General features: G+C 42.3%; 1 protein-coding gene across 3 annotated transcripts in view; it reads right to left on the reverse strand.

Annotated features, from left to right (window-relative positions):
* Positions 1-11942: 11942 nt before the first annotated feature.
* The window catches only part of CNTN6 (contactin 6), a 129946-nt gene continuing 129315 nt past the window's right edge, over positions 11943-12573 (reverse strand). For all 3 annotated transcript variants that reach the window (XM_085590276.1, XM_021529017.3, XM_085590277.1), the window contains one exon: positions 11943-12501. In XM_085590276.1, the coding sequence (XP_085446402.1) occupies positions 12368-12501 (134 nt within the window). In that variant the 3' untranslated portion in view covers positions 11943-12367. The remainder of the gene's footprint in view (positions 12502-12573) is intronic.

Raw genomic sequence — 12573 nt, forward strand, 5'->3', positions numbered from 1 at the left:
TTAAAAAAATGATACTGAGCATCTCTCTGGCACTTGAGTGCTTTTATGGGGGTTTCTTTATAAGAAACCTTTTGCAGGATGAGCTTAGCCTAAGCCTGCTTTAACCTTTTGTGGATGTTTTAAGTGTAGAATTAAGGTGCCCGTTGCATTTCCATATTCCAGCATCAGGACAAGATAAAACTTTGGAAAAGTCACTGGATGTGGCTCCAAAGTGTGGTCTGGAGAAGGAAAAGGAGCTGCTGAACACTTCTTTCACTCAGCAAAATTGGAAAAACAGGGATCCTCAGGGAAGCCCCCACACAGCTCAGTGACAGCACCCCCCTTTCCTGTCCCACGAGTTCCTTGGATTAGGGACCAAGGGTTTGTATGGAGCTGCAGGAATGTTTGCACAAGTGCCAGGACAAGACTGAGAAGCAGAGAAGTGCACGAGGGGCTGAAGATGTGATCAGGAAAGGAAATGAAGAGAATCTGAGGCTGTGGGAAGTACATGTGAATAAAAAGTGGTTTCCAGGGATCCTGTGGTGCACCAGAAACCAAATAAAAACATTTTTATTTCCTGTTTTATTTTGTTTATTTGTCTTTTATATTTCCTATGAATGACAGGGCATTGCCAAAGAGATTCAGTGTTCAGTTTCTGTCCCAGCAGGAGCACAAGACTTCCACTGTCCCTTGACTCAGATCATGTTTGTTAATGAGTTTTACTGCAGCCATGGGGTTTATCTCAGTGTAGCTCTGACAGTGCCCAGGTGGGGTTGGGAGGGTTGGACCTGTGCAGAGCTGCTGGAGGGGGTGGGATGAGGAGCCCAGATCCCCCCAGGGTGGGCTCAGCCCACGGTGCCTTCCCCTTGGTGCTCCAGGGCTGTTTGGAAGCTGTTCCAGCCATGCTGTGAATAACTCAGTGCTCGTGGCATTAAACAAAACTCAAAGCAAACAGCAGAGCAAGAACAAACCTCTGCTCCAGCATTAAAGGTGAGCTGCTTTAATCTGAGAGTGTGCAGAGAATCCCAGCATCACTGAGGCTGGAAAAGCCCTCCAGGATCATCAACCTGTGCCCAATCCCTGGGCACTGAGTGCCACATCCACTCATTCCTTGGACACCTCCAGGGATGGACACTCCAAACCTCCCTGGGCAGCCCCTGACCTCTCTTTCCATGGGGAAATTCCTCCTGATGTCCCACCTGAGCCTCCCCTGGTGCAGCGTGGGGACATTTCCTGCTGTCCTGTCTCTTGTCCCCTGGGAGAAGAGACTGATGCCTGTGGATATTCTCAGTTCAGTCAGAGAGAAAACAGAGGGATTCTACCCAGGCAGGAGCCTGGGAAGCAGTTGGGAAATAATGTAAATAATTCTTTATCTCTCTTGTTTTTGCCATTGTTTATAGATAAGTTCTGCCACTGAGCGTCATTCACTGCACACCAATGGGTGAGATGCTTTTACTCTGGGACCAATGGAATTGGGTTGGATGATGGTCTCTATAAAAGAGCAAATAAATCAGAGCTTTATTCTCAAGCCTTCTGAACTGGAGTTCTTTCATACCATCCTGCCTCAAGGGTGTCAGATGTCCATCCTCTTTTGTGGGTTGGCAGGTCCCAAATTGGGCAATTCCCTGGGGGCTCCCGTGGCAGGGGAGTCCCTCCTGGAACAATTCTGTTTCAGGAACAAGACACACATTGGACTTTTTCTGTCTTCACTTCTGTTTATTGTTATCAAAACTTCAGCACGCTGTCTGCACCAGACTCTGCGTGCAGGAAAACAGCAGAAAAATGGCCAACAAACTCTTGTTACAAGGCCTTTTAAGTCTAATCAAAAACTAAACTACCCAATTAAGAAGTGATACCTAAATTATTTTCCTTTCTAACCCAATAACTGACCACTAAAGACCCACAATGTGGATTTTTCTGCCCAGTTACAAGATACCACCTAAACCCAAGGAGAAGGAGGAAGAAGAAGAAAGAAGAAAGGAACTCAAGACAACACCCTATATCCTCCATCTTGTACCTCTTTGCAATATGCTAAAAATCCTAAACCCTAAATTTCTTACCCCTGTGACATACTACACTACTCTCTACAATCTCCACAATCTATTTAACACTTTTGTGGTTTCTATTTTACTTTGGAGGCTTTCTCCATGCATGAGGGTCAAAATCAGTGTTTTCCTGGGGGTCAGAGCACCCCAGGGCAGACAAGGAGATATTCCCCTGCTCTGGGTTTCCACATTTTTTAATTTTTCTTGCTGTGGGAGTGACTGATAGCCCAAAAAAAAATCCAGGGATGGTGGTGGGGAGGCTGGATTGGAGGTGGGGACAGCTGCCTAATGCAGTGGTGGCACCTTCTGCATAGAACATGGCAGCTTCCAAAGGATTTTATGCCTTATGTGGTGAAAGTGAAATATTTTGGGCTCAGAAGCGTTTATTTTGTTTTCTTTCCTTTGGACTAACGAGCCTGAGTCAGGAAACCATGCAGGGAAAATCAGTATGCAGAGTGCAAGCATCAATTTAAATCTACAAAGTTGCAGTGGGCTATATAAAGATTTATTAATCAAAACATTTGCAAAATATTGACTGTGCACGTACGCTGTGAGGCCTGAGAGATCATCTGTGAAGCAAAGCTTGAATTAATCACTTCTTTTCATCCATTAATCTTTAAAGAATTAAAAAATTATGTAGCAGATATTTGTGGGTATTTTGTGAACTAATTTCATTCTCTAATTTCAAATTTTTTTCCACTCAACAGTTGTTGTGTAGAGAGAGGAAACAACAGCTCAGGGCAATCAGCCAAATTTTGGTTCCCAGAACAGGGAGTGTTTTGGAGAAGGTTATCCCGGGATCATTCCCATCATGAGGGGACAAGTCCAGAGCCCAAAATTCCTGAGGGACAAAGAACAACCAAGAGCATTTTGGTGCCTCATTTGGTTTAAACAGCTCTGCAAAACACAGATCTGGGAAAATCTGGTTAGAAGGAACAGGCAGCCCCTGTCCTCTGAAAAAATAGACGTATTACAAGGGAAAAACAGAAGAAAATGTGGTTTTGTTGGAGAAAAAACAAAAAAACAACAACCAAAAAAACAACAAACTCATGTTTTAGCATCCAACCAAAGAATACCAATGGATACACAGTCAGCATCCTGCCACCTGGAATGTGCTGAAAGTTAATCACTGTCAGCCCGGGGATGTCACAGTGGTCAAAGCCACGGCATCATTTGGGCTGGGCTCTGGAATTGTCTGAACTGACCTGCCCTCTGGAATTATCTGAAATGCCCCGGGCTCTGGAATTGTCTGAAATGCCCAGGGCTCTGGAATTGCCTGAAATGCCCTGGGCTCTGGAATTGTCTGAAATGCCCTGAGCTCTGGAATATTCTAAAATGCTCTGGGTTCTGGGATATTCTAAAATGCTCTGGGCTCTGGAATTGTCTGAACTGTCCTGGCTTCTGGAATTGTCTGACATGACCTGTGCTCTGAAATTGTCTGACATGCCCAGGGCTGTGGAATTATCTGAAATGCCCTGAGCTCTGGAATATTCTAAAATGCCCAGGGCTCTGGAATTGTCTGACATGCCCAGGCAGTGCCAGCAGAGCCCTGGGTGCCCATGGATCAATGGGTGCTGCAGGCTGATTTAATTTATATTATATTATATTATATTATATTATATTATATTATATTATATTATATTATATTATTTATATAATATAAATAATATTATATAATTAATATTATATACTTAATATAATTATAATATATTATCAAATATATCTTATAACATATATTCTATATGATGCATTTAATATTAAATTAACAGATATATTATTATATTATGTAATGAGATAAATTATTCTGGGCCCTAGATAGCAATGTCTGAGCTCTACCCTGCCTCTCCCTGCGATTCCCTTTCTCATGCAGGGAGGGAAAATCAGAAATGTGGTGCTATTTTCATTACACATCTCTCCATTTCCTGCTCCTCATGTATATATACATCTCTGAGTTTGCAACTATCTGTATTTCATATATACATATATGAAAGATCACTGAGTCACCAACTTTTATTTTGAATTTTATCCTTTTATTCTGAATTTCCTTTTTTGCTGCGTGCACTCTCTGTGCTTGTTCTCCACAGCTCACCCCTGGGCAGCCCAGAGCTGTGAGTTCATTCCTGGGACAGGAATTGCTCCTGAGCAGAACCCTGGGAATGTAAATCCATAACCCCAGACTATCCCCTGCCCTAAATCCACAGCTTGATGGAAGAAACGTCACCTTGTGCCAAAATTACAGCCCCAGAGCACAGTTCTCTCTTCTAACTTGTGGTGCTTGGGAATTGGAGAGAGGTGCGTGACTATTAAATAGGAGGAAATGTTCATTTTACAAGTCAGACTTTAAGAGGAATTTGAAAAGCCTTGTGAAACTAAATGGCCTGGAAGAATTTTTCTGTTAGAGAGTATTTCTGAAGTGCAGCAATGTGAGTTTTCATGGGTGTTTTCTACAGGAGCTGTTTGTCCATCTGTGTTAATTGTATTTTATGTATTTCACTAGAAAATGCAAATATATAAATATATACATTTAAAAATATGAATATAGCAATACTGACTTGTAAACTGAGAGCAGCACAGATGACATGAAATAAAAGTGTTTCACACTCTGGACAGGGAGCTGGGATATTTCAAGGGCTGGGGGGAGGATGCACCTCTGGCACTTGTTTAAAAGCAGAATTTCCTTGGCCTGATGGAACAGCTCCACCAGGAGAACAGCTCAGAACTGATGTGATTGACAGCCAGATGTTTCAGGGCTCTTCCCCCAAACTGGGAAAAGCTTGGAACAGCCAGGATCAGTGATTTATATTCAATTTATGGCACTGCAAAGGCATGAGATGCTACAAAAAACCACGACTGCAGACAGCACCTTCCTTAAAAAAGCAGGAAGAGCCTCATTCCATCCTTGAGCCCTTCCCAGGAGCCCCAAACCTGGGGAAGGGAACAGTGACATCAGCTTTAGGAGCAGCAGAAAGCTCTGGAAAACATCAATGTTCAGAGTTGAAGTGAGAAAAAAGAGGAGCAGGTTCATCCTCCTCCTCCAAATCCAAATCCAAATCCAAATTCCTGCCTTTTTTCCATCCCAGCTTCTCACCTGGCTGAGGCTGGGGCTGGGCTTAGCCCAGGCAGGGTAATTCCAGAGGGGTTAAGCCTTGGAAATTCTTTCCTCTGCTCTGCAGCAGCGTTTGTCTCCTAATTTTCTCTGCTGGAAGCAGAAATACAGAAAAAAGTACTTCTAGCTCAGCCAGTGGATGATTTTTATCAGCTCATTTTAGTCAATAAAGAAAGAAGTCAATCACTCCTGGAAAATAGCACTTTCCAGTGCTGTATAAACCTGGCCAGTACAATTGCAGAATAAATCAATAGCTGCATTAATCAATACAATGTAAACTGCTGATCTCTGTGGATAAATTGTACCAGTGTAAGAAGGCTTTCAAATAAATTCTAAACCCACTCCAACTGCACAGGCTTTGAATCTGCTGAGGGCACTGGGACCTGGGGAAGATTTGTGCTGTTTCTCTTTAAAATCTCTGGGACAGCAGGGCTGCAGAATAATGTAATTAAATCATGGTTGCAGTGCTCCCACAGACCACTGCAGCGAGAGCTCAAGGAAAGATCCCTGTGCTCAAATTTGCCAGGAAAATGGGATTTCAGGATGAATAGAGTGGACCCTGGCACAGCTGTGACTGCCCTGGATCCCTGGCTGAAATGTAATTTTTAAGGAATTTAGAGATTTTAGAGGAGCTAAGATTTTAGTTAGAAATAAGCCTTACTAGAGTTAAATAAAATAAATGAGTAGGCCTTGATGAAGTTAAGAATTAGTAGTTAACTAATAACTGATTGCTTGTCAGCACCATGTTTAGTTAGCTGGGTTTATAATGAAGAATACACAAACTGACAAAGAGCTTTTAGGAACATCAGACAATTGTGGCCTCCTCTGTTCTGAAACCAACTGAAGACAAGGAATGGGAGTTCCACCAAGAGTTCATTTGTCACATTTGCATTGAAAAGGTAGAAAGGTCAGAAGGAGGAAGACTTCATTTACTTCCTCATTTTGGGACCCCTCCCCATGGAAGGGACACTGACCCATTTCAAGGAACAAACCACACATGCTGAATGGCTTTTGGAGTGATCGGTATATGAAGCAGGGAATGGGATACACCAAAATTATTAATATATATTTATATTTTGGGTATTCAATACTTATATGGATAAAAAGACTCTGTAATCACCTGGAAGGCACGGTGTGTATTTGGGAGCAATCCCACACACAATAAACACACACTTTCTAACTTTACACTGTTAGAGAGTTTTTGTCTGTCACAGTTGGATATCAGTACTAGATCAATATCCATATTTTTTTTAATAAATCATGGCAGTGCCCAAGTCCAGGTTGGACATTGGGGTTGGAGCAGCCTGGGACAGTGGAAGTGTCCCTGCCATGGCAGGAGTGGCACTGGGTGGGATTTGAGGTCCCTCCCAACCCAACCCATTCCATGATTCTGTAATTTCCGTTTCTGGGATTCTAAGAACAGCAAGTGGTGCACAGAGAAGGGAAGGCTGCTCCTCCACCTGGATATTTGACAGCCCCGAGGGCTGTGGGAGGTTTGGCCTCTCCAGACACCTCCATTTTTTATGAAACCCTGCATTCGAGAGCCTCAGTTTTTATTTTACTTCTTACCATAACAGTGACCCCATGCAAGGCTACTGGCGGAGCCTGTGGATGGTTTCTAAGGGAAAAAAATTGGATTAAAGCTGAGGAGATGGGAGCCATGGTAGCAGAGGGGTCAGAGCAGAGGGATGTGAGTGGAAGTGCAGCTGGAAAACCAACAAAAGGAGAAACAAGTACATGAATGAGGAAAGTTTGTGTTGAACATTTCACTGAAGGCAATCTGGAAAAAAAACTGTTAGGACATGATGACTCAAGTGCAACAATTCCATTCATTTTATTAGAGTATTAAGATTCCTATCTTATATATATATATATATATATCTATTTATATTTAATTATTTGGTATGCAAGCATCACATAGCCGACCCAGGACAGCACCTTACAAAAAACTTCTGCTCTTCTGGGATCCCTTAGCATTTCAGAATTATTCCAGTTCATTCCATAAAGATGACAAACACTTGTATCTGCTTTTTGGTGCTGAAATATATTGCTGTCTATAAAATAGGTTAAGCAAAGAAACAATGCACACCAGTATGATTAATATGACATTTTAATTGCTACGTCAGACCTGTTTCCAGGTATTTAATCCTAGGAACTGACAGAAGAAGTTCCTAATAAAAAAGCCTGAATGATTGAAGCTATTTAGAGGCTCTCATTGTACTGTGCTGTCAAAATGTCCAACTGACCTTTTCCTCATGGTAAATTTTTGCAGGGAAGATTTTATTTTTATTTTAATACTGCTGATTGCTCACCATCTCCCCCAGTTTTTAGATTAGATAATGGTCAGAGCGAGAGAAATGTCAAATCCTTACCTAGACTCTGGATTTGGCCAGGGGCATTCTGTATGAAGTCTGTGGAACCTCATTTAAATTTTTAGGTGGCTATTTCTGAATGCATCATTTGCCATTATTTTATATTTTCCATTCGGAGCAATCCTGGAGGTGTTGTCCCTCCCAGAAATTCAGTCAGGAGCAGAAGGAGCATATGGAAAATAACTCAGGTGAGTGGAGGGAGGCTGGGCCACTCCTGGGCAGGAATAATGCACAGCTGGTGGGGAGTCCTGCTGTAGCAGGAGAGCTCATCCATGTGGGAATGACTCTGTGACTGCCACCATGTGGGACCCCAGCACATCCCTCTGGCTGCCCTGGCTGTCCCCAGACCCTGGCAGGGGCTCAGAGACCCTGGCACAAAGTCAAAAACACCTGTGGCTTTGATTTTAGCCTGTGGGGAAAAAAATGCCGACTCTGTATGAGGAATTACAAGCCACAAGGGCTTGAGTAGTGTGGGAGTTGAGTTAACATAGGGTGAAAAAGTAGAATTTTAGGGTTTTAAAATAAGGGGTTCAAGGGGACAGGATGAAGGGATTTGGGCATATCCTTTCTTCTCCTTCTCCTCGCCCTCCATGCCTTGCTGTGCTGGTGACACTTTTCTGTTGGTTTAAGGCACAGACACACTGCCCAGCAGAAATGACAGATATTGGCACGTTATTGCAAACATGGCACAGGCAGTTTTTGGTGTAAAATATAAACACCACCCCAAGGAGGTGGGATTCTGCTGCAGACTGACCTGCTGGACAGACCCAGCTCCTTGAGAAAACATGTTAGAGATAAGAGAAAATAAACAACCTTGAGAAGCCGACCCTGCTCATTCCGACTCCTTCTTTGGCTGCACGGGCTGGGAGAAAAACACTTTTCACAATCTGGGGTCACCTCGACCTCCAGACCCCCGAGACCACCAGACCTCAATCCACTCATTGCCAAGGCCAGCACACCCCTGGCAGTGCCCAGGGCCAGGTTGGACACTGGGCTTGGGACACCTGGGACAGTAGAAGGTGTCCCTGCCATGGCAGGGGTGGGATTTAAGGTCCCCCCAACCCAAACCATTCTGGGATTCTGCGCTTCCATGCCATTGTGGCTACATCTACAGAGGCACCTGAAACCTCATTTTTGGGGGCACTGAGATGCAGCAACACTTGGGCACATCCACAGCAATTTTGGGGGATGGTGTCTTGGAAATACCAGTGCTGGAGGAGAATAAATGAGACATGGGGGGATGGAGATTACCTTAGAGTAGAAATTAATTTTGGATTTAGATTAAGTGTGCTGTTTTAGCTTGTTTAGTCTGTAACTTGCAGTGCTCACAAAGCTTGCAGAGATGGACAAAAGAATGCAAGGCTCTGATAAGGGTAGTTTTCCACATTTACCTTCACAATAAACCACGTTGGTTTATTCAAGCTCTGACATCTTTCGAGCAGGGAAAACAAAACCATTGGTTTATTCCAATTCTCACATCTTTTGTGTTCCCTGAGCAGACAGAAATCCATGGAGGGGGGCACAGAGGGAGCCAGGATCCCCTGAGAGTCCCCAAACCCCCGTGAGCAGGTGAATCCCTCCTCCACACGGGCCCTGCACATCCCTGGGGGAATTCTGCACCACTGAGGCACAGGCTGATATTAATAAAACCTTTTTTGCACATTTACAACACATTTGTTCATGGATGTGATTTAGAGCTCGGTGTCAAGGCATCAGCAGGGCTGCATCCCAACGACCCACAGAAAACAGGGAGTTTCTGCACTCTGGGATAACGTTGATTTAGGGGCTGGTGCAATAACACACATGGGCTATTTTATTTCGTTTCCTGGCATTCCTATTCAAAAATTGCCCTATAAAGAAGGGAGAAGGTGTTAAATAAAGTTTAAATGCTCGTAAATCACAAAGAAACATTGTGCTTGGAGTGAATGGAAACATTTGGAGAGGCTCAAAATTGCTTTTTTCATGGAGAAATATTTTGTTGATGTGTTAAATTCAAAATGAAAATCCCTGACTGTGAGTCTCTTTCATGTTTTGGTACTTTGCTTAGGTTATCAAAAGAAAATAGGTATTATTTTTCCAGCTGTCTGAAAACTTTGGCTGGCCTGTGATTTTCTCTAAAATCTGCTAAGTCTGGGTACAAAATTCCCTTTACTGGGCACCTTTAAATGGGGTTTTTAATTCAGGTTCTTGGCTGTTAAAAATCAGGAGCACTGCAGAGTTTTTCTGTTGTTTTCATTTCAACTTCTGGTTTTAGGGGATTTGTGCTTTTCCTATTCCCAAAGTTTTTCCTGCAACTCTAAGTGACAAAATTCTTTTTGACCCTTTCTCTTTTCTTTTTAATGAAAGCTGCCAGCCATGTGAACTCTTTCCATTTCAGCATCAGCTGCTTTAATAACACTTTCCCATAAAAAGAGCTGGACTTTTCAGTGCTTTGGGCTGCTCAGGCTCAATTTGTCCTGGTGAAACACCAACAAAAGGACTGGGGAGCTGAAGAGGAGGATATGAACCTGCACAAGTTCTGCAGTGATTTAGGGATGAAGGGAGGAGCTGGATTTAAAGGTTTTTTTGTCCTTAAGACTGCTTAGTTCTGCTCCTGAGGCAGAATATTCACCCTGCAACTCCAGCTCCAAGGGAATTCAGCAAGGGAACATTCACTCATATTCCTGGGATTCCGCAGTTGTCCCTTTTTAAAAAGGAATGGCAAAATGCTGAGGTTAAAGAGTCTGATTTGGATCTTCTACAGTAAAAGAACATCATTGCTGCACAAAAATGACAAGAAATCTGAAGAAGTGATTCATTGTTTACTTCCACCGCACAGAAAAATGTTTTTACTTCATTAAGGTATTATCAGGATTTTATATAGCACATTCATTTCTTTCTAAACCATTCTCCTCTTTAGAAAGCTGTGTTAAACCTCTTCCTAATAACTCCTGTGATTAGGAACTTTGCAGAAATCCCAGAGGACAGACTTCTAAAAGTGACATTTTATTTCCAGAGCCTCCCTGTAATTAAGCATCGCTCAGACATTCTATAGAACTGTAACTGCTCTGCAGAAAATCTCTTTTCACTTGAATAAAAAGATGTTTTTGGGGAAAGTTAGCAAAGAATTACATTTATGTTATGAAGCATAAGAATTTTAGATTCAGTTTAATGAAGGGAAATAAAAGGTACCTGTTGTTTAATGGGCACAGAAGGTCTGGGAGTGAGCAGAGGTCCTGCTGGACCCCTGCTGGGAGTGGGTGATGCAAAAAGCTCTCAAAAAACCAAAGAAGAGTTGCCTCCAGAAAATACTGAATGCAGTCTGGGGGTTATTAAATATCACCAGCTGGAAGAGATCTTTAATGTCCCTTTCAACCCAAACCATTCCATGATCCTGTGAAGAGTTATTTGCTCGGACATCAATCTCTACCAAGTGGCTTTGCAATGATTTTATCATTTTTGAGTTTATTTTCTGCCAGACCAGCCAATGGGCTATGTGAGGAATCAGAGAATCAGAGAAAGGTTTGGCTTGGCAGGGACTTTCCAGAGGTACCAAAGTTTTGGAGATTCCTCTATGAATTCCCATTCATGCCCATGGATAAGCAACATGGTTTAACGAGTTCTTTGAAGGATTTCCATGCAGAGCTGAGCTGTTTTTATCATTCATGTGCTGACACATCCTCACCCCCATTCCAACAGCCCCCCTTTTAAAAATATTTGGGGCATTTGGTTATCTTGTGTAGTTATAAATGTTTACAAATATGACACAACATGGATCTGACAGTGGGGAAAAGAAAATAAAACTTGAGAGCAAAGTGAGAAGGAAGAAAAGATTTCCCAGTAATGACATCAGGAAAAAACACCTTTTATCAGACGTAGTTCAAGCTGGCAGGAGTGTTGCTTCAAGCATTGAGCTGCATCTCCTGACTTGAAAGGCAGGCTCTGGTGTTTAATTTGTCATTCTGGGGACTCGGGAGATTGAAGGGCTTAATTAGCTGCTTTTATTTATATTTCAAGATGATGAAAATCAATGTTCTTCTCATTTACCTTCACGCCCAACCCAAAGATGAATCCACGCTTTCAAGCCACAGCAAAGAATAACAAAATCAGGAGAGACCAACTGATCCTGCTTAATGGCAGCTAGATTTCAGTTTTCCCTCAGAAAATATTCCGTGTCTCTGGAAGTTTTGTTGATCAGAAGAGTCTTTGCATGGAAAAGTCCTTTAAAATGGATATGAGAATATGTGAAGCATCTGATGGTATAAAAGGTGCTGTTATTTCAGCTCTGGTTCAAGACCTGCTGATGCTACTGAAAGAGTTTCTGTGGAATTCACTTTGGGCTTTGGGTTGGTCCATAGGAGACTCCTTTTATCCTTTTATTAAAGTTCCCCTTTTCTGTAGAAAATAGCACAGGGCACTTCAAATAATGTGTTTTATGACACCTCCTCTACTACAGACAAGTGCAAAAAAATAAACAAATAGCTTTTATTTAATTGAAAGTGGGTTTTTTTTAACAGGATACACTGAAGAATATGAGATAAATAATATCCACATCACAAGAGTTTTAAATCACTGCTCCCCTCCGTGGCATCAGCTTGCACAGGTTGACATTCCATTAAAATGCTGCTCCAATAACAACTATGTGGAAAAAATTTGAGACCACCCACGTGTCAATCCCAAATTAGGTTTGGCATCACTCTGTTTAATTAATGCATGTTGATTTACCCCTTCATTTCCAAGCCTATTTTTAGAAATTCATGGAATATTGATGCCTAACATTTTCTTAATGACAGACCACTTCCACCTCCCTCCCCCTCCCCAGTGTTGATTTTTCTCAGGAATGTTGGTTATGGTGAAGAATTAAGATAAAATCTACACTTTTATTTTTAGAAGTCCACAGCAGAGCATTGCTGGAACCAGCAAGGAAAAGGGTTTAGAAGAACAGAACTCAACAGCAGGATCCCAGATGCCAATGTATGGATTATTCTTTGGGATGATTTAATTGCTCCAGAGCTTAAACCTGTAAAAATATAAACAGACAGAGGTAAATGTGTGTCAAAAATTAGTTTTTCTTTGCATTTTAGCTCTACAG

This window comes from Lonchura striata, chromosome 12, assembly GCF_050655825.1.
Source record: "Lonchura striata isolate lonStrDom1 chromosome 12, ASM5065582v1, whole genome shotgun sequence".
Lineage (NCBI taxonomy): Eukaryota > Metazoa > Chordata > Aves > Passeriformes > Estrildidae > Lonchura > Lonchura striata.